The 20,437-nt window shown below is 57.5% G+C and overlaps 1 protein-coding gene across 3 annotated transcripts; it reads left to right on the plus strand.

Annotated features, from left to right (window-relative positions):
• The first annotated feature begins 3,978 nt into the window (after positions 1-3,978).
• ARID5A (AT-rich interaction domain 5A) lies at positions 3,979-16,386 on the plus strand. 3 transcript variants are annotated; one of them, XM_025260624.3, is made up of 7 exons: positions 3,979-4,103; positions 11,545-11,657; positions 13,018-13,150; positions 13,477-13,529; positions 13,977-14,074; positions 14,281-14,440; positions 14,818-16,386. In XM_025260624.3, exons 1-7 carry the CDS (start codon positions 4,100-4,102, stop codon positions 16,033-16,035), a joined length of 1,779 nt encoding a protein of 592 aa, XP_025116409.3. In that variant the 5' UTR covers positions 3,979-4,099; the 3' UTR covers positions 16,036-16,386. The 3 variants fall into 3 exon arrangements, with proteins under 3 accessions (XP_025116409.3, XP_044781524.2, XP_044781523.2); XM_044925588.2 differs by lacking the exon at positions 3,979-4,103 and adding an exon at positions 10,471-10,665; XM_044925589.2 differs by lacking the exons at positions 3,979-4,103; positions 13,018-13,150 and adding an exon at positions 10,465-10,665.
• The last annotated feature ends 4,051 nt before the right edge of the window (positions 16,387-20,437 follow it).

Raw genomic sequence — 20,437 nt, forward strand, 5'->3', positions numbered from 1 at the left:
TATGTCTCCTGCGTCGGCAGGTACATTCTTTACCACTAGTGCCACCTGGGAAGCCCACTCAATGTGATAAGAGTCCTTATCTCTAGGTTGGGGAGGGAATTGAATTTGGAATGGTGTCAGAGAGAAATGATTTATTTGTAATGTCTTTATGGGAAGAATGCATTCGTGGGTTTTTCTTTTTTTGAATTAATCTATTTGAGACAGCAGGACATGGAGGGCCCAGGCGACTTCTCTCATGCCATCAGGGGCTGGATCCGATGGTTAGATAATGCAGGAGGAGGGTAGCTGTGGGTAGGAGGTGAAGGTATATCAGATAGTGGCTTGACCAACAGGCATGTTTGATTTTAGGGAAGCAAATGGAGATGTCATTCCTCTGCAAGATTTATTGGCTGTTGTAAATTACTTTCTATTGCAAACAGTTGCCTCAGGAGGCAATTAAATTTAGATCATATTGTTTCCAGGTTGACACAGGCAGGTGTTGACTTGCTGAGGCTTTGCACAACAGCCACTGTCTGTAAGAGTGTGTTCGACTGCCTGGGATGGCAGAATAACTCTATCCTGTGTGGGATGATCTGCTGCTTTGTCAGGCAATGAGTCTATTCAGCCTGGGAGGGTGGGGTTGGCCTAGACTGGGATGCTGAGGGTAGTGCCTAGGCCTCTACCCCAAACCTTGGGCAAACAGTCCTAATAGGATGGCAGTCCGGTGGTCGAGACTCAGAGCTTTCACTGCCAAGGGCGAGGGTTTGATCCCTGGTATGGGAGCTAAGATCCTGCAAGCTGTGGCTCCCTGCCACTGAAAAAAAAAGAATGGACAAAGCTTTTCTACCACAGCATCTGCCAACACAGCCTCAGGTCTCCTGGAGGGCTTATAAACTGGGAAGTGTGGGGGCACTATCATAATCACCATTATAATGATTGTTAGAGGCAGTTACTATTGTTGACGATGTGTCTGTTACCAAATCTGCAGGCACAGACTTTTATAAAATGACCCATTATGAGGTAGACAAGGGAGCCCACGTGTTGTCCACTCTGGACTGGGCCTGGAGAGTTCTTCTATCCCAGAGCCAAAGGATGAGGGAGAGTTTCAGGGTCACCAAACTACCACCCTGGCCACCTGTTTAGGCTGATGGCTGGGCGATGAGTGCAAACAGGGTTGGTGAATGCACGGGTCCTAGGGCTCCTTAACCAGCTGTGTTTCCAGTCGGCGCTTTGTCATGGATTCCAGGCCTCACTGCCAACTATCGCTGGACATCTCCCTGGCCCATCATGTCCTCACCAGCGCTCAAGTCTCCCCTTCACGCTTTCTCCTTCTCAGGCTGTGTTCCCTGATTCAGCTAACAGCATTGCCAAGAAGCTCTGAGGGGAATGACTGAGGGGCCTGACTGGGGCTCGGGTGCTCAGCTCCACCATTTACCAGCTGTCTTACTGAGCCAATTAATCCTCTGGAGGCTCAGTTTTATAGTGTAAAATTAGGAAATGCATAGTGCTGTTTGTATTAAAATTAATCAACAATTTGCGGTTGCTTACTCTGTGTTAGGACAGGGTTCAAGTCCATATGTGAGACCTTGGCTCTTTTTTCAAATTGTGGAAAAATACGCATTACATGAAATTTACCATTTTTAAATATACAGTTCAGGGACTTGAAGTACAGCCACATTTTTGTGCAACCATCACCACCATTCATCTTCTGAAATTTTTCATCTTGCAAAACTGAAAATCTGTGCTTATTAAATGTGTGTGTGTTAGTCACTCGGTCATGTCCCACTCTTTGCAATCCCATCTACTGTAGTCTGCCAGGCTCCTCTGTCCATGGAATCCTCCAGGCAAGAATACTGGAGTGGGTTGCCATTCCTTTCTCCAGGGGATCTTCCAGAACCAGGGATCGAACCCAGGTCTCCTGCTTTGGAGGCAGAGTCTTTACCATCTGAGCTGCTGCTGCTGCTGCTATGTCACTTCAGTCGTGTCCGACTCTGTGCGACCCCAGAGACGGCAGCCCACCAGGTTCCCCCGTCCCTTGGATTCCCCAGGCAAGAACACTGGAGTGGGTTGCCATTTCCTTCTCCAATGCATGAAAGTGAAAAGTGAAAGTGAAGTCGCTCAGTCGTGTTCGACTCTTCACGACCCCATGGACTGCAGCCTACCAGGCTCCTCCATCCATAGGATTTTCCAAGCAAGAGTACTGGAGTGGGGTGCCATTGCCTTCTCCAAGCCTTATTAAATACTAACTCCCTATCCTGCCTCCCTCCCTCCAGCCCTTGGCAACCATAAGTGAAGTGAAGTGGCTCAGTCATGTCCGACTCTTTGCAATCCCATGGACTGTAGCCTACCAGGCTCCTCCGTCCATGGAATTTTCCAGGCAAGAGTACTGGAGTGGGTTGCCATTTCCTTCTCCAGGGGATCTTTCTGACCCAGGGATTGAACCCAGGTCTCCTGCATTGCAGGCAGACGCTTTACCATCTGAGCCACCAGGGAAGCCTGGCAACCATAATTCTATACTATTTGTTCCATGAATTTGACTCTAAGTACTTTATATACGTGGAATCATACAGTATTTGTAGCTTGTGTCTGGTTTATTTTACTTAGCATAATGTCTTCAAGTTTCATCCATGTTGTGGAACACGTGAGAATTTCCTTCCTTTTTCAGACTGAGTGATATTCCACTGTATGTACATACCACAGTTTCGGGCTTCCCTGATAGCTCAGTTGGTAAAGAATCCACCTGCAATGCAGGAGACTCCGGTTAGATTCCTAGGTCAGGAAGATCCCCTGGAGAAGGGATAGGCTACCCGCTCCAGGATTCTTGGGCTTCCCTTGTGGATCAGCTGGTAAAGAATCTGCCTTAATGCAGGAGACCTGGGTGGTTGGGAAGATCCCCTGGAGAAGGGAAAGGCTACCCACTCTAGTATTCTGGCCTGGAGAATTCCACAGAGTTTATAGTTCATGAGTCACAAAGAGTCGGACACAACTGAGTGACTTTCACTTTCACCACAGTTTAGGGGCTTCCCTGATGGCTCAGCAGTAAAGAACCCGCCTGCAATGCAGGAGATACATGAAGGATACATGTGTTTGATCCCTGGGTTGGGAAGATCCCCTGGAGGAAGAAATGGCAACCCACTCCAGTATTCTTGCCTGAAAAATCCCATGGACAGAGGAGCCTGGGTGGGCCATAGTCCAAAGAGCGGCAAAGACTTGGGTGCAACCGAGTACAGACCACAGTTTAGCCATTCATCCATCAATGGACACTGGATTGCTCCTACTCTTTGGCTATTGTGAACAATGCTTCCAGACCTTGAATTCTTAAACCCAAGAGAAAACCCAAGTTTTCTCTTCTGTGAGGTGAATATGGCTGAGTTACTTCTCCCTCTGGCAGAAGCCCAGCTGCAGCTGGCTCAGCATCTCCTAAGACCCTTACTCCACTGGAAGCCTCATCTCCCCAAGCAGGGATCATGCCCCCCCTTTCCACTGCTCACCTTGTAGCTGCCCTCTCTGTCTTTGAGAAATAGGTGGACACGGGCCCCTGTCAGCAGGTTTCCTGCCCCAGGCATTTCTGGGCCCCCACAGAGCTTTGGCCGAGGACTTGTTACTTTGGAAGGGGTCCTTGTTTAGCTTTCACCAACCATCTCTACTTCTAAGCTGGGCTGGAAGGGAGATGGGAGAGGTCTTCCACCCAGTTCAAGTCAAAATCGGAAGCGCTTTGCTACCCCACCCAGACCCCAGTGCCCTGCTTAAGACCAAAGAGGACATTTCCAAGACTCGAGTTTTGCCTCCAGCGGCGCAAGGAAGCCGTGACTCCTGGCTGTCCTACCTCAGCCCCTCCGGGTGAGGAGCCCAGCTCCGCAGCTTCTTCGCCTGTGGAGGGAGAGAGCACACTACAGCTCCCAGAGTTCTGCGGGCTGAGGAGGCGGTCCCCATCGCTCGCGGAAGAGTTGGACCCACCAACCGGAGCCCAGAGCGGGGCTGGGGGCGGGCAGGGGCGGGGCCGGGGGGGGGGAGGTGGCCGGCGAGCGGCGCCTCTGGGTCAGTCGCGCGGGGAGCGCGGGGTCCGGAGAGAGGAACGCGAGGAGGGTGCTGTGGTGGCGCCGCGCGCGCTCTCCGGACCATGGGTAAGTGGCTCTGCGGTGCGTCCAGGACGGGACGGGACGGGCGGCCCCGCGCGAGGGCGAGTTTGTGGCGCCCGGTCTTTCCCGGCGCTCGCGGCGGTCGGTGCTGCCTTGGGGGGTGAGCGGGGGCTGGGAGTGGACTCGGGGGTTGAGAGCGCGGGGAGGTAGTCTGGCCCGGGACGCCCGCGTCCTCCCGCCGCGAGCCGGAGCCAAAGCCTAGTGTCGGGCGCGCGCTGTTCGAAAAAAGGAAAGACAAAAAGTTTTGGCGGCCAAGGGGCTTCCCGGGCGTTTATCTCGAAACTCTCTTCGTCGTCTCTTGACTGAAATTTACCAAGTCCTGTACGGTTCTGTCATCCCACTTCCTGCTGTGGTTTTCAATCTCGAGCTGGTCTCAGCTAATTTGTTGTGACAGCTGTCCGCAGCAGTTCCGTCTGCAGTACCCCCGCCCCCCACCCTCCCCTCTCCCCTCCCCGCCGTCACATCCCGGCGGTTCTCAGAATCCGCCGGCGCCGCCGAGAAGGGGCACCGGGTCCGCTGGGCGCGCGGGGCGCTTTCCACTGCGGCCGCCGTTTCCTGAAAGTGACTCTGCGCTGGTTTTGAAGAACTTGCTCAATGCATTTTGAAGAATCAACTGTTCCTCTTTAAGCCGAGAGTTGTACTGATCCTTCGGCGGTTACCGGCTTCTTGCCCCCGACCCTTTCTCTTTCCTCTTCCCTTTTTTCTTTTTTTTCCCGTAGTCTCTCCTCTTCTTGTCTCCGGTCCACCCTCCTCTGTATCCTCCCACTCCCAACCCCCGGCAGGGAAGAAGTAACTTCCTTCTTTGATCCGCTCATCTTTCTCTTGTGTCTCTTTTTTCCCCTTGGGGCTACAGAAGGGACAGCGTGGCGGACCCGCGAGTGATGGGGGGCGGGGAGGGGGTGGAAAACGGAGACGCACGGGCTGCGAGGAGAGAAGCGTTTGGCTTCGCGCTCAGTCTGAATCGCTGCCTCGTCTCTGTCCTTGCGCAGTGTTCAGGGGGTGCGGCCGCGCCGGCCTCAGGCCTCCCCGGAAGGAATGGGGGAGGAGATCGCCCGATGCCGGACCCCCAAGGGTTCAGGGTGCGGGTCTGGCGGCACTGTACTGGCCAGACCCAGGGTCCCTTTCTTTGCGGGGTCGTCAGCTAGCCAAGAGAAGTCCGCGGAGCTGAAGGGAGGATAACAGGTGCTTCTTGCCCCAACTGGAGCACCAAAGTTGGGGGTGTGGGGTCTCTGTGCCCAGAGGCCGTGCTAGGGCGGAGATGGCAGCTAGTGGGTTGGGTCACCAGGGTGGAGGTCCTGTCCAAGCCCTGGACCTCGAACTTGGAATGGCCGCGGTATAAAGGACCTCACAGAATCAGTCCCTCTCTCTGAGGGGCTTACAGCCTGAGAAACTGAGGCTTAGAGACCAGCCCTGGTCTGACAGTGAGGACAGTTTAGGCCTCTGAGACCCTGCCCCTCTCGCCCTTCCCAATGGTCTCCTGTTCCCAGGTGGGAAATTGACCTGGGATGGCCCGCACCCGTCTTGGACCTTGCTTTACCGGCTGGGCTTCGAGAGCCACTCTGGGAGAGCTCTACTAGGAGAGAGAGAAAGAAGAGTGCCCCAGGCAGAAGTCAGGCAGCCTTCCTTTGTCCTGGCTGTGCGTCTACTGTTGACCCACGTCTGGACACGCCGCCACCCAGCCCGGTTTGGTGGGGACACAGGAAGCAGTACAGAGATGGGGCTGTCACTTTCATCACCAGATACCACCCAGACTTGGAGGGACAAGACGGTGGGGACTCAGCCCCACCCTGGATCGGGGTCTTTCAGGACCACCAGATCCCGGGGGTCTGGGGGTTGGTCGTTTCACATTGTGGGGTGCCCCACACCCCCTCTTTTCTACACTCAAGGCTGTCACCTTGGCCCCAGCTACTCCCCAACCCTGGCCCCTCTTCCCTCCCCTGAGACATGGAGGCAGGGCAGGTGGGGGCTGCACGTGTCCAGGTTGTCCGTCTGTCCTCCATGCTGGCTGGAGCACAGCCCTGGGCAGGCCCCCCTCCCCAAACCACTGCTCCGCCAGGCAGCTGGCTCCGAGCTGAGTGGACTGGCCGCTTCAAAGGTTGTCTTTGTTTCAGCTCCAGCTCAAGCCAAAGAGCAACTTAAGCCAACAACCTCAGGCAAGAAGGTGTGGCGAGTCTGCTGGTTGTTATTGAGGCCTCTGTTACCATTATTGTAGTAATTGACACGGTGCTCCCAGTGGGTGACTTTTCATGAAAGGAAGTGTCGCTTCCTTTCCGTCACACCGAGAGTGAGGAGGCGGGGCAGGAGCAGGGGACGAGAGTGAGAGGGAGAGAGAGAGGGAGAGTGAGAGAGAGGGAGGGAGAGAGAGAGAGGGAGGGAGAGAGGCCTTGAACTAGGCGCAGCCCAGCTCCTCTCCATCAGTGCAGGTCATGTTTATGAAGCAGCTGCAGAACTCTAGGCACTGAGACACAGTGGAGTGACAGACCTCAGATCTCACACACACACACGCACGCACACAGCCACCTGTGGTTTTTTTGGGGGAGAGCCTCGTTTCTCGCTTCATTCTGCATAGAACATTGGGCCCACTGGGTCTAACAGACCCCTCTTATAGGTGGGAGAACGAAGTAAAGGCCAGAAACACCTGTGTGGGGTCAGAGCCCCCTCCCCACCCTTCCTCCTGCCCCACCTCGTCTGCCTTCAGCTTCTCTGGGAGGACAGGCCCAGGTTCTTGTGAGCAGACTAACAGGGGGGCTGCAGTGTGGCACTGCAGGTCCCCTGGGGAGAGACGGTCAATTTTCACCCTCTGAGCACAGACAAGGAACCTGGGGTCTCGCTTTATTGTTGTTTAGTCGCTAAGTCGTGTCCGACTCTTTGTGACCTCATGGACTGCCAGGCTCCTTTTTCCATGGCATTTCCGGCAAGTACACTGGAGTAGCTTGCCATTTCCTTCACTGGGGGATCTTCCCAACCCAGGGATCGAACCCTCATCTCCTGCATTGGCAGGTAGATTCTTTACCACTGAGCCACCAGGGAAGCCCTGGGGTCTCCCTGCTCCCATTAAAAGACTCTAGACCTTGGAGTCAGTGTCTTGAGACAGGGATACCGCACTGGTTGCAAATCCCAGCTTTGCCGCTAGTAAGCTGTGTGACCTCAGTGAGTTACTGAGCCTCTCAGATCCTCAGATCTTGTAATATCTGTTAATGGGGCAGAGAGATAATAATACCCACTGGGTGCTGGGAAGATGTAGTGAGCCAGTGTTCAGAAGTGCCCAGACCAGGGCCTAGGAGACTGGTTTCAGATGGTGAAGTACATAGTGTGGAGGTGGGGGGTGGCTTGAGAGCAGGGGGCTTCATTTCAGGAGCTTCCTCCTTCACAGCTAGTGACTGAAATTAACCTCTTCACTGCCTCGGTTTTGGGATCGAGGGTTAAGCTTGACTTCCACAGAGCTGTGGAGTTGAGCAGACTGCTGGCACAGGAAGGGCCGTAGCCATGCTGCTGCCACGGCTGCGCGCTGCCCGTGATGGGGCCGGGCCCCACGGCTGGGATGAGGGGCGCCGGGGCTGCGAGCCAGGTCCCGCTGCCGTCGCCAGGGCTCTTCTCACTTGGTTGTCTAGCGGCACGCCAACTGGGGATAAGCTCAGCGGGGGCCACAGGGCCCTTGAGGAGGAGCCCCTGAGCCCTGTGGAGGAGACCTCCATCTGTGGAGACACTGCTCCTGCTTAGGAGGATGCACGTCAGAAAGGCGTTAGCATTTTTCAGAGTAATTTCTAAGTTTAAATGCAACTCGGTCAAAAACCCCAGTGGCTTTTGTTTCTTTCTTCTCCTTCATCCTTTCCCTCTCTCTCTTTCATCTTGGAATGTGACAGAATTATCCTAAAGTTCAGATGGAATTTTTTCAGAGGAGTAACGATGGGGGACTTGAGCTCTGGATAGTAAGTTTTGTTACAACGCAACAGAAATTAAAACTGTGCATGGGTCCAGCATTCCACAAGGAATGAAAGAGAACAGAAAGCCCAAAACCAGCTCGCAGAGTGTTCCTTACAAACCTTTCGATTGTGGGGGAAGTAGAATTTCAAACTATGCGGGGAGGAGATCACTCAGTCTATGCTGGGGTCTCCGGAGCTGGGCAGACAGGACTCACCCGGCCCATATGGGAGGGGGTTTCGGACTTACTTCTCAAGGCAGAACTCTTTTTCCAAATGAAGATTTAGCGGGAACTACGATCTCGCAATGACTGGAGAAGAGAGGGAGAGGACAGGCTGGGGAAGGAGGGTGAAGACTCTCCTCACGCCCCTCATCCGGGGCTGTGGCCCAGGTGGGCGAGAATGGAGGCCCGTTCCCCCAGACTCGGCCGCGCACAGAGCACAGAGCCAGAGTGTTTTCCCTTTGTGGCTTTCATCCCCGTCTCTGCTGGGGTGAAACAGCTCAGATGGTGACCTCCTTCCCAGGTGACCCAAGTGCCCAAGTCCTGGAGATTTCCCTAGGAGAGTGTGGCCCCCTGCAACCAAGCAGGAGGGACCAGGGCCGCTCTGTCCCGGTGGCCCTTAATTTGGCTGCCCTCTCAGGCCCCCTGGGGAGTTTGAACCCCTGAAGCCCCTGTTGTTGTTTAGGCGTTAAGTCCTGTCTGATTCTTTTGTGACCCCACAGATTGTAGCCTGCCAAGCTCCCCGTCCATGGGATTTCCCAGGCTAGTATACTGGAGTGGGTTGCCATTTCCTTCTCTAGGGGGTCTTCCTGACCCAGGGATGGATCCCATGTCTCCTGCATTGGCAGATGGGTTCTTTATTGCGGAGCCACCAGGAAACCCCTGGTGCCCCGTGCAGGACCTTAAGTCGTACTCATGTTGGGGGAGGGTGGGAGAGACAGGCACCATGTCTTTTAAATTTTCCCTGGTGATTCCAGTGGGCCCTGGTCCCACCACCTTCTTTCCCTGAGGCCCGCCGATCTGCAGGAGGGTGCCAGTGAGAAGCCTCGTCACAGGAACAGGTGGAGAGAGTCCTTCGGAGCTGAGCATTTTCCCTTCAGGAAAGAAAGGACAGAGGATGTGAAAGCAGAGCAGAGAAGGCAGGAAGGGAAAGGAGAAAAGCTGGGGGGACAGAGGCGTGCCGATTAGCTGAAGGCTTCAGGATTCACGGATAGTTAGCAAAGGACCGCAGTGTCTTTCTTCCCCCCACCCCCGCCCCAATTCACAGAAGGAAAGAAGGTGCAGAGTTGCCCAGGGCCCGGTTGGAAAGGCATCGTCAGGGGTGGGAGGGGTCAGTGATTAGCACCCAGTTATTTCTGGAGATTGGCTATGTCTCTGATGATCAGGAGCCGGCCTGCAAGGACGGCCCAGGCCCAATTAGCATGAGGCTCGGTTTCTCTTCCAGGCTTATTTGGACTCCCCATCAAAGCTTGTGGATGTTGGTGATAAGCACCACAGCCTTAGTGATGGCGAGGCCAGGCCCCTGGACGGGTGGTCAGACAGACCTTGCTTTGAATGTGGTCCCCCAGGGAGGCAGGCAACTTAATCTCTCTTTAAAACGGGATCCCTCGGGGACTCACTGAGAGAACATACATATGAAAGGGCCAGGGACACAGAGCCAAGAACCTGCGTGGCACTTCCGTGAACAGCCGCCCAAGGGGACACTGTCCAGCAGTCAGAGGTTCTACGGCTCAGGCTTCTGGGTATCGCTGGCCTTGAGGGTCACTCTGCTGCGGGTTTCTTCTTTATTTTTGGCTGCGCTAGGTCTTTGTCACTGCACAGGCTTTTTCTCCAGTTGCAGTGAGCAGGTTCTACCGCGGTTGTGGAGGGCATGCTTCTCACTGTGGTGGCTTCTCTTGTTGAAGAGCACAGGTTCTTGGCTGGAGGGTTTCAGTAGTTGTGGGTCCCCCGCCCCCGGCTCTAGAGCCCAGGCTCAGTAGTTTTGGCTCACAGGTTTAGTTGCTCCACAGCATGTGGGATCTTCCCAGACCAGGGATCAAACCCATATCTCCTGCATCGTCAGGCGGATTCTTTATCACTGAGCCCCTAGGGAAGCCCAGGTTTCTTGTTCTTAGTTTCTTTTCTACCTGGGACGGAGGAGGAATCTTGCAGGTTCCCAGCAGTAAGGATTTTCTGAGCTGGAGTGAACCAGGACAGTTCATGGAACATGAACAGAAAGGAGGAAAGAAAGTGTGGTCTCACACGGCCAATCACCCACTGCGTGGCCAGAGCGGCTTCCAGTGGCTATGTCTTTGCAGCCATCAACTCACAGGATGCCCTTAGGACAACTGAGCTCCTGGCTCCTCCCTGCCCTCCATCAGGTTGTTGTGGAGCTCAGACAGTCAAGAATCCACCTGCAATGCAGAAGACCCGGGTTCCATCCCTGGGTTGGGAAGATCTCCTGGAGAAGGGAATGGCTACCTGCTCCAGTATTTTTGCATGGAATATCCCACGGACAGAGGAGACATTTTCCCTTACCTGCCACCTGCTGTGTGGGGGTGCTGGGCGGCCTCACCAAGCTGTCAGGAGGCCAGACAAGCCATGGGCATCTCAGTCTGGATGGCCCCATCCGTATGGTGTGAGGAGGTGAGGATGACTAGAGAGAAGTGCTGTGTTTGGCTGAGGGCTGGGAAGGGCCCCCCACTACCTGCTTGGGGCTTGTCAGGTGAGACCTGAAGGGTCACCAGGAGCCATGAAGGCGAGGGGAGTGTGTGGCCTAATTACGGGCAGTTAGGACTCTGCTGGGCTTCCCAGGTGGCACTAGTGGTAAAGAAGCTGCCTGCCAGTGCAGGAGACGCCAGAGACGCGAGTTTGATCCCTGGGTCAGGAAGATCCCCTAGAGGAGAGCATGGCAACCCACTCTAGTATTCTTGCCTGAAGAATCCCATGGATGGAGGAGTCTGGTGGGCTACAGTCTCTGGAGTTGCAAACAAATCAGACATGACTAAGCATGCATGGGATCATGAGGGATGCTTAAGAAAAGCTTGGCTGCTTCATAAATGGGAACTTTCTTCTTGGTTATTCATGGAGGGTCTATGGTCCCAGCAGCCCCCATGGTGCTTTGAGGACCCACAAACATGGGAGCCTCTGCAGCTCTCTTAGCAGCCGCTGCAAATACTCTCTGATGTGGAGAGGTGGGGTTTGGAGACAGTTTCCCCGAGCACCATGGCCCCAAGCCTTCTCTGACTTGACCCCAGGGTGACTAAGGGTCTCCCTTCATAGTTTTGGGAAGAGGGCTAAATGGAGTAAGGAAAACCGGCAGGTGTGGCATGGGTGGGGCTGTGGGAGCGGCAGAGTCAGGGGAACCCATGTGGTTCAGAGGCCGCCTGCAGCAGCTGGGCACCACAAGCAGAGGGTGGCAAGGACTGACCCCCACCAGGCCATTCGGATGCCACGCTGCCCTCCTGCCACCCACTCCTCCGCCAGCATCTCATGTTCTCACTCTCCCCTGCCCTTCTCCCCCAGCACCTCCGGTCAAAGGGAAAAGGAAGCAGTCAGAGGAAGGGGAGCCCCTAGACCCACCAGTGTCTCCTCAGCCCGATGGTGAGCCGAGAAGCCGGAGCCCCGTGCACCTGGAGGTGAGTTGGGCCACCCCTCCCCCACTGGGGGCCTCTTTCCTGCCCCTCACTTTGCCCCACCTGTGTGCAGCCTCCCAGGTGACTTGGAGACGCCCTGGAGATGTGTTCCCTAACCCCCCCAACCCTAAAAGAGTCCAGAGAGGGGCACAGCCCCACTGTCTGGGGCCTTGACTGGGCGCTGGGCAGACGGGAGGGCTCGCCCATCACCTCTGGCTGGACTTTCAGGCTTGGTTTTCACAGCAGAACCCTTCTGCATGAGGCTGGCCTGGAGCCCTGATCTATGAGACAGGGTAAGCTCTGTTCTGCAAGGTTAGGCGGCACGTGCGCCCTTCTGCCCCGCAGTGAGATCGGCGCTGCCGCGCGGCCAGCCCAGTCATAGCCCTTAGCCTCTGCTTCAGTGCTCTCTGGCCATTTGCTTCGGAGGCACAGGCTGGAGGGAGCTGCAAATGGGAACAGGTTTTAACAGATTTCCTGGAGTTCAGAGAAGAGGAACAGAAAAGCATGTTCGTCTGAAGAGCAGTGGTCAGAGTGCCTCTGTTTTGAGGCACGGCACTGTGTTCCAATTTCATAGGTAACGTGCAAGCTGGCATGTTTATTTCCAGAGGTCTTTGATTAGTCAAAACTACGGTCATGACACTTTGAATAGAGTATTTTTGGAACACATGGCTCTCTGCACGGTTCTCACCCTGATGATGGTTGCCAGCCCTCTCGTGTTTGGGGCCACCCCAGCTGGGACCCCAACCCCAGCCCAACAGTAGCCCCTGCCCTGAGCCACCAGCCACAGGAAGAGCATCAGGAGAAATTCCCACTGGGAGCAGAAACCAAAAGACCTGTGCATTGGACACAAGGGCCCTTTGGAGCCCAGGACAGGGTCTCTCCTTCCCGCACTGAGCACATGAATGGCAGACCACGGAAGCAAGCCTGGTGGAATGGCCCCACACAGATGAACGCACCATCCTTTGGTTTGGACCACAGGGGCCACTGGGGGCCCCAGGGCCACAGAGCCTGCCTCCAGGAGCTCAGAGTCTGGTAGAGGAGCTGAGATGGCGACGTGACAACCTACAGCCAGGTGAAGAAGATCAGAAGCTTGGAGAAGGGGCAGGGCTGCTCCCATGGCCATCCCTGTAACCAGGCCTCTTGGATCCTGACCTGGGGTCCTGGGCTAATGTGGAACACCTCTGTTCTGACCCCAGGAACAACCTCTGCAGCCCAGAGTTGGGTGTGAGGGTCTGCTCCCTCCTCTGGGAGCCTGGAGTTGGTGGCCATGCATCTCCTCCCTCCCCAGCAGCCAGTGGTTCCACCTCTCCGCAGCCTCCTACCAACTGGGGGCTCATCCCACTGCCTCGTGTTCTTTCCCCAGGAGCCCCCCGAGGCAGGCGGGGAGCGGGAGGAGGAGCAGGAGGAGGAGCAGGCCTTCCTGGTCAGCCTCTACAAGTTCATGAAGGAGCGACACACGCCCATCGAGAGGGTGCCCCATCTCGGCTTCAAGCAGAGTGCGTCCCCGGGGTGCAGGCACGGGAGGGGGGCCCAGCAGGGGACCTCCATTCGGGGCGACCCCCGACGTGCCAGCCCACCGGGGTTGCACACAGAAAGGCTGCCCCCCTCCAGGCACTGGCCTGGCAGTGGGTGTGGCCAGATGTCCATCCTCACAGGCCACTGGGCCCCCAGCACACAGGGTGCGGTCTGCCCAGCCATCCTGGTGGCCCTGTCTGGGTATGTGCTGGTTCTGTGCCAGCCTGACAGGGCCATGGGGACAGGCAGCTGGCTGCCCCCTCCTCCCACCAAGACTGACAGGGGTCCCGCCCCCTTTTGTCCCCAGTTAACCTGTGGAAGATCTACAAGGCCGTGGAGAAGCTAGGGGCCTATGAACTGGTAAGGATGGCTCCTCTGAGTCCTCACCCTGCCGCGTCTCCCAGCACATCAGCTGTGCCCCTGGGGCCTCGGGAAAAGAGGGAGCTTAGCAGACCTGCCCTTTCCCGTCGGCAGGAGGATGAGGCGGTGTCCAAACCCTGCCCTTTCCCCAGCTCCCTGTGCGCTGCAGGGAGGAGGGACCTGCCCTATCTGCCGTTCTTTGCTGTTCCGAGCAAGATCGTCACCCTTTCCATCTGTCCTGTCCTTGCACTCACCAAGGGCCAGTGCTCAGGCAGCCCCTGGGAGGGGGACTTGGCTGGCTGCTGGCCAGGGGAGGCCCCTCCAACCTCCCCGCCCCTGCTGGCAGAGAAGCAATTAGAAACAGCCTCCGGGTGGGGACCCCGAGCTGCGAGGACCCCGCAGGCAGGGGGCACCCGCCAGCTGTGCCCTGACGTGGCGCCCTTGCAGGTGACTGGCCGCCGCCTCTGGAAGAATGTGTACGACGAGCTGGGGGGCAGCCCGGGCAGCACCAGCGCGGCCACATGCACGCGCCGCCACTACGAGAGGTGCGGGGCCCCGGGGCCGTCACCCGGCAACTCCGCTGGGCGGTGGGGCTGGGGGCGGGTGACGGCCCCCGCGGCTGGGGGGTGTCTGTGTGCTGGTCGGGCAGGGGTGTTGGCAGTCTGGGCTGGGGGGGAAGCTGGGGTGGGCCTAGAGGGTGGGAGCCTCCTGCCAGCCCGGCCCCCTGGCAACATGCCTTGTTCTTCCCCAGGCTGGTCCTCCCATACGTGCGGCACCTGAAGGGGGAGGATGACAAGCCCCTGCCCCCCTCCAAGCCCAGGAAGCAGTACAAGATGGCCAAGGAGCCTCGGGGGGATGATGGGGCCACTGAGAGGCCAAAGAAGGTCAAGGAGGAGAAGCGGGTGGACCAGGTGAGCTCTGAGCCCCATGCCATGCCTCTCAAAGCGCCCCTTACCAGCTCACTGTGGCTGCCGAGCTCCCTGCCTGGAACCCCCAGAACACCCCCCTCCCCCAAGGGCAGCACCGGGCGGGGGGCAAGGGTCATAGAGTGGTTCACTACTTGAGGGCCCTCAAGTTGGGGGTACACGTGGAGTCTGAGTCCTAGCCTGCACCCCATTTCACCAGTCCCCGAGTCCTGACACCAGCTGTGTCTGTTCAGGGGATGGGACGCCTTTTGACAGTTTTGCACGAAGGTGCTGGAAGGGCTGGCTCCCTCCTGTCCCCACGTCCCCAGGTCAGCATTGCATGGCTCACCACAGCCCTGAGGCTTGGCCTTTTCTCATTCTAGCTGATGCCAGCAAAGACCAAAACAGATGCCCCTGACCTGGCAAGGCTTCCTAGCCAGGAGACACCCAGAGACGGCATGGAGCAGCGAGGCCCGGCTGCGGGGCCCTCTCTGCCCTTTTTGGGTGCCAGTGGCTGCCCTGAGGCCTACAAACGGCTCCTGTCCAGCTTCTACTGCAGAGGGACACATGGTATCATGTCACCGCTGGCCAAAAAGAAGCTCCTGGCCCAGGTGAGCAAGGCGGAGGCCTTGCAGTGTCAGGAGGAGGGCTGTCGCCACGGGGCAGGTGGGGAGCCCCAGGCACCCCCAGCCGCCCCGCCCATGGAGAGTCCCCAGAGCCCAGGAGGGCCGGCCGAGGACTCCAGGCACCGGCTGACACCTCTGGAAGGAAGGCAGGCCCCTGGGGGCGGCCTCTGGGGGGAGACACAGGCAGGCCCTCGCCCGTCGGCCCCCGTCGTCACCGGCTGCTTCCACGCCTACCCCAGCGAGGTGCTGAAGCCTATCAGCCAGCGTCCCAGGGACCTTTTCCCCAGTCTTAAAGATAGGGTGTTGTTGGGGCCCCCTGCCAAGGAGGAGGGGCTGCCAGCCAAAGAGCCCCCACTGGTGTGGGGCGGGGATGCCGGCCGCCCTTCTGCATTCCACAAGGGCAGCTCCAGAAAGGGCAGCCTCTGCCCCAAACCCAAAGCCTGCTGGGTGTCCCCCATGACCAAGGTCCCTGCTGAGAGCCCCGTGCCCCTGCCCACCTTCCCGAGCAGCCCAGGCCTGGGCCACAAGCGCAGCCTGGCGGAAGACGGCTCGGTCCACGGCGGCAAAAAACTGCGGGCAGTGTCTCCCTTTCTGAAGGAGGCGAACGCCCAGGAGTGTGGGACCAAGCCCGGGGGCCCTGACCTGGCCGTCTCCTGCCTGCTGGGCCCCGCCCTCCCGGAGGCCTACAGGGGTACCATGCTGCGCTGTCCACTGAACTTTGCTGGCACCCTGGGCCCCTTAAAGGGCCAGGCCACCCTCCCCTTCAGCCCCCTGGTCATCCCTGCCTTCCCGGCCAACCTGCTGGCCGCCACAGCACCCTCGCCCATGACCGCTGGCCTGATGCACCTCCCACCGGCATCCTTTGACGGTGCCCTGTGCCACAGACTCTGCCCGGCCTCGTCTCCATGGCACGTGCCACCTGCCACAGCCTACACAGCACCCCACTTCTCCTTCCACCTCAACACCAAGCTGTAGGTCTGAGCCTGCCATGCTGTGTGCAGTCAGGGTCTGACCTCAGCCTGGGGTGGATAGGCACTGCCCGGGGCTCTGAGCCCCTCCTCAGGAGAGCTTGCCTGTGCCTGACAGGGATGGGCCCGGGCTGGGAAGCCTGGCCCAAAAAGGCCCTGGGCAAACTGGGTTTCCCTCTCAAGATGGCAGCCTGAGCCCAGGGGCTGGGGCCCAGTGATGGCATGCCTCAGGAGAAGACATCGAGAGGCGGACAGCTCCCAGCCCGGGCCCCAGAGCAGGGATCGGGGCGGGTGATGGGCCCTGGGGCTGTCCATGCTGCCCATGGAAAGTCCAATAAAACACCAGTGAATACATGCAGCCCTGAGGTGTGTGTGGTGTGGACCTTTGCAGGAGCAGTGAGGCGGGGGTGATCTCGTGGGCAGCGCCACCCATAGGGTGACAGGGGAGCCAAGGAGAGGGACCTGCGCAGCATCCACTCCTGCCTGGGATGCTGTCACTGGGATAAAGAGCAGGGCCATGGCAAACCCAGCCTCCAGCTCATACCTCCGCACGCTGTGCCCTTTGGCTTGTGCCTTCAGCCCACTGGGCTGGTTGAGTCTGGGGACAACCAGCTGTTACCTTCCTCACGGTGCCGATCGGAGTCTGAGGCTCAGAGAGGCTGGGACTTGCTCTGGTTCCCCCGGAGTACATGGGGGAGCAGAGCTGTGCACTGGGGCGTGATCCAGCACCCTGACCTAAACCACGTGGATGCCCTGCAGCTGTCAGCAGCGCTCCTGGGGCTCAGGGTGCGAACAGGATGCTGGAGTCGCCTGCCCTGGTGCTGGATGCTGACCTGGGGGGCTGCTGCCAAGTCTTCTTGGTGAGCCCTTCTACTAGCCTGCCGCATGTGCGGGGTGGGGGCACAGGTGGTTCCCACCGGGGGCGCCTGGAGGGAAAAGGGGATGAAGGGGATCAGAATCTTCACCTGGGCATCTGCCTTCTTCCTGATGCGGTTGTTCCCGGGGCTCAGACCCTGCAGCCTAATGCCCTCCTTCCTACAGGCTCTGCCTGGGGAGCAGTGTGCTCTCACCTGTCGCTGTGGGAGGGGTACCCCGTCAGAGGCATTGCTCCCCTTCCCTCCTCAGGCTGCCTGTTCTTAGAACCTGGGCACAGCCACCGGCCAAGCTCCATACAGGTTTCTGGAAAGGCAGTGCCATTACTGGCCCGGGTCCTGACTTCCGATCTCAGATGTATCAGCTGATGATGGATGAACACGCAGGCTCTGAAGGGATCCCCCTGCTCCCTGCTGTGGGGAGACGCCAGCACAAGTAGCGGATCTCCAGCCCTGAGCTCCGCACCCCTGAGCTCCGCACCCCTGCAGGCACCCACGTGCTCCCATCTCTGAGTCTATGGGGTCTCCGTGGTTGACAAGGAGTAGGGAGAGGTCTGAGAACTCCCACCACCCTCCTGGCAAGTGCCCTCGGTGCTGGGCTGCAGGTCTTTTAGAGTCACATCCCCTGTGACTCCAGTGTTCTTGCCTGGAGAACCCCAGGGACAGGGGAGCCTGGTGGGCTGTCGTCGCTGGGGTCGAAAAGAGTCGGACACGACTGAAGCGACTTAGCAGCAGCAGCAGGCCCTGTGCTGGGCTGCAGGTGTTTTAGAGTCAGATCCCCTGGATATGGGCATCTGCTGTGTGCGGGGCCCTGCCTGATGTGGGGCAGGGTCGCTGGGGTCCCCTTCATTTGCAAAGCCACAGCGGCCTTTTCCCAGCACAGAAGTGGGCCGTTGGCCTGGCAACAGGATTTGAGCTCGGGCTGCACAGAGCTGCGACGCTGGCGCCCTCTGGAGGCTTCGCTGGGAACTACTCTGCACGGGCGTCTTGCGTCCAGAGCTGGTCCCCGGGGGGCGCGCTGCGGCTCTGCTCCGGCATCAGCAAACACTGCAGGCGAATGTGGACCTACTTCCTGGAAGACCTCTGTGCCCTGCAGCTCTGGCATGCCACCTTTCTGTGGTTTTTCTCACGCCCCGAGATTCCGAGGGGTGGGACCATCCTGAGCCAGCAGGTCTGAGAGATCCTGCAGCTAAGACGCCAGGCTGGGCTGCAGGGAGCGCCTGCTCGCTGGCAGGGCACCCTGCACATTTCCTGGCGCTGCCGCCCTAGGTGGATGGGTCACCCACGTCACTTTGCTTTTTATACTCGTTCCTTTGTGTTACCTGCCATGTCCCCTAACAGTTCCTGACTCTGCCTTGGGGACTTACAGGCCAGCACCTGCCTTTGAGGCATAAACTGTTTCAGGGTCATTTTTAGGACCCCCTCCAAACCATCTGTGGCGTTTGCATGGTTTCTGGTGGTGAGTGGAGGCAACTCTGGCAGGCATGTCCCTACAGTCCTGGCCCTTTTCCTGGTGACAGTCTTAAGTACAGGCGGTTTGACAAATACTGAATGTCTATTTCCAGTGGGTGCCAGACACTGTTCTGGGTGTTGGATAGACACCTCAGTGGGCAAAACTTTCAAGTTTCTACCCTTGTGGAGCTGACATCTAACCATCTCATCCTCTGCTGCCCCCTTTATCCTTTTGCCTTTAATCTTTCCCAGCATCAGGGCCTTTCCAGTGAGTCGGCTCTTCACATCAGGTGGTCAAAGTATTGGAGCTGCAGCTTTAGCATCAGTCCTTCCCATGCATATTCAGGGTTGATTTCCTTTAGGATTGACTGGTTGGATCTCCTTGCAATCTAAAGGACTCTCAAGAGTCTTTCTTCAGCACCACAATTTGAAAGCATCAATTCTTCGGCGCTCAGTCTTCTTTATGGTCCAACTCTCACATCTATATATGACTACTGGAAAAACCATAACTGACTATATGGATCTTTGTTGGCAAAGTGATGTCTACTTTTAAAACAGCTGTCTAGGTTTGTCACAGCTTTTCTTCCAAGGAACAAGTATCTGTTACTTTCATGTCTGAAGTCACTGTCCACAGTGATTCTGGAGCCCTAGAAAATCAAGTCCGTCACTGTTGCCGCTTTTTCCCCTTCTGTTTGCATGAAGTGACGGGATCGGATGCCATGATCTTAGTTTTGAATGATGAGTTTAAAGCCAGCTTTTTCAGCCTCCTCTTCCGCTCACCCTCATCAAGCAGCTCTTTAGTCCCTCTTCGCTGTCATTAGCGTGGTGTCATCTACATACACCAGGTTGTTGATATTTCTCCTGGCAATCTTGTGGCTGCCCTGGAATCAGCACAGATAGGATAGCAGCGGTTTGGGGCGAGGACTGTTGTCTGCAGGGACTGGAAGGAGGACTCGAGGGTCTGTGGGTGGCTGCAGCAAGGACACGGTGGAGAGGGGATGTCTGTTTTCCTGGTGTGACCTTCAAAAGGGGGAGCCACAGGGTCTGGAAGCAGGGAGGTCTCTCAGTCCCCTGTGGGTAGAGTATGAGGGGGCCACAGGGGAGCGGGCTCTGGGTGGGCACAGACGCGGGCTGGCAGTTGCAAGGAAGGAGGTATTAGAAGGGGAGGCTGGGAAGACCCCACAGGTAAGGGAGAGATTTCCATGTAGGCTCAAAACTAGATGCTGCAGACGATGGCCTGAAGACGTGTTTCATTTGACTGATCCATGCAATTTTTTTCTAAATGTTTCTGTAACTAGTTGCTAGCATTTAAAAATCAAGAAATTTTACATAAAAATGTGGGTACTGGGCTGCTCTTTAAAAATCAGAATTTCTGGACACATGGGGGCCACTGCTCGGCACTCAGTGGGGGCGGCTGCACCTCGGGCAGGGTATACCCGCCTATCCACTACAGCCCTACTTGTCCGCGGCCTGAGGGGCTTGGGCTGTCCAGCCTCCAGGTCTCCCAGGCGCTTCCACATTCAGCCCTTCAGCAGCTCAGACACTAGGCGGCGGTTTCCGCTCTGCTGTCATCAGATCAACCGGGCCAGCCTCCTAAGCAAACGACTCTAGGAACGTTTCCTGTTGTTTCCTGCCGGGAAACAATGAGGTTTCCAGACAGGCAAGCAGGGCAGAAGTGGGTCATGGCAGAGTCACCTGTGCAGTGTCCCCTGGCTTCCGGCCACAGGGACAGGGGGTGGGCTCCCCCGCCCAACTCCTCAGGTATCAGAAGCCTTTGCCCCGTCCTGGGCTACATCTGCACATCTAGGAAACGAGTGTGGTCCCTTCCAGGTTCTGCACTGTGGCCCAGAGTGAGGCCCAGACAGGCAGGGTCTAGTGACTGGAGAAGGGCAGGTACCTTCCTCCCTGCCCACTGAACATACCCTGGTCCCAAGAGGACCATGCTGGCTCCTCTGGGCCCCTGGCCCTTCCTGGAGAACCAATACCACCTGCGACCAGCAAGTGGAGTCCCTGCCCAGCCCTGTCTGTGAGGCCGCCTGGGCAGCAAGGGGCCGCTGGGGGAGAACAGGGATGGGCACCTCCCTA

The sequence above is a fragment of the Bubalus bubalis genome, chromosome 12 (genome assembly GCF_019923935.1).
Source record: "Bubalus bubalis isolate 160015118507 breed Murrah chromosome 12, NDDB_SH_1, whole genome shotgun sequence".
In the NCBI taxonomy this organism is placed as follows: domain Eukaryota; kingdom Metazoa; phylum Chordata; class Mammalia; order Artiodactyla; family Bovidae; genus Bubalus; species Bubalus bubalis.

What these genes read in the sequence shown, in the direction of transcription:
- ARID5A (XM_025260624.3), top strand. An exon ending in GGAGCCCCGTGCACCTGGAG is followed by an intron (nt 11,658 to 13,017) that starts GTGAGTTGGGCC and finishes TTCTTTCCCCAG; the next exon opens with GAGCCCCCCGAGGCAGGCGG. An exon ending in AGGAGAAGCGGGTGGACCAG is followed by an intron (nt 14,441 to 14,817) that starts GTGAGCTCTGAG and finishes TTCTCATTCTAG; the next exon opens with CTGATGCCAGCAAAGACCAA.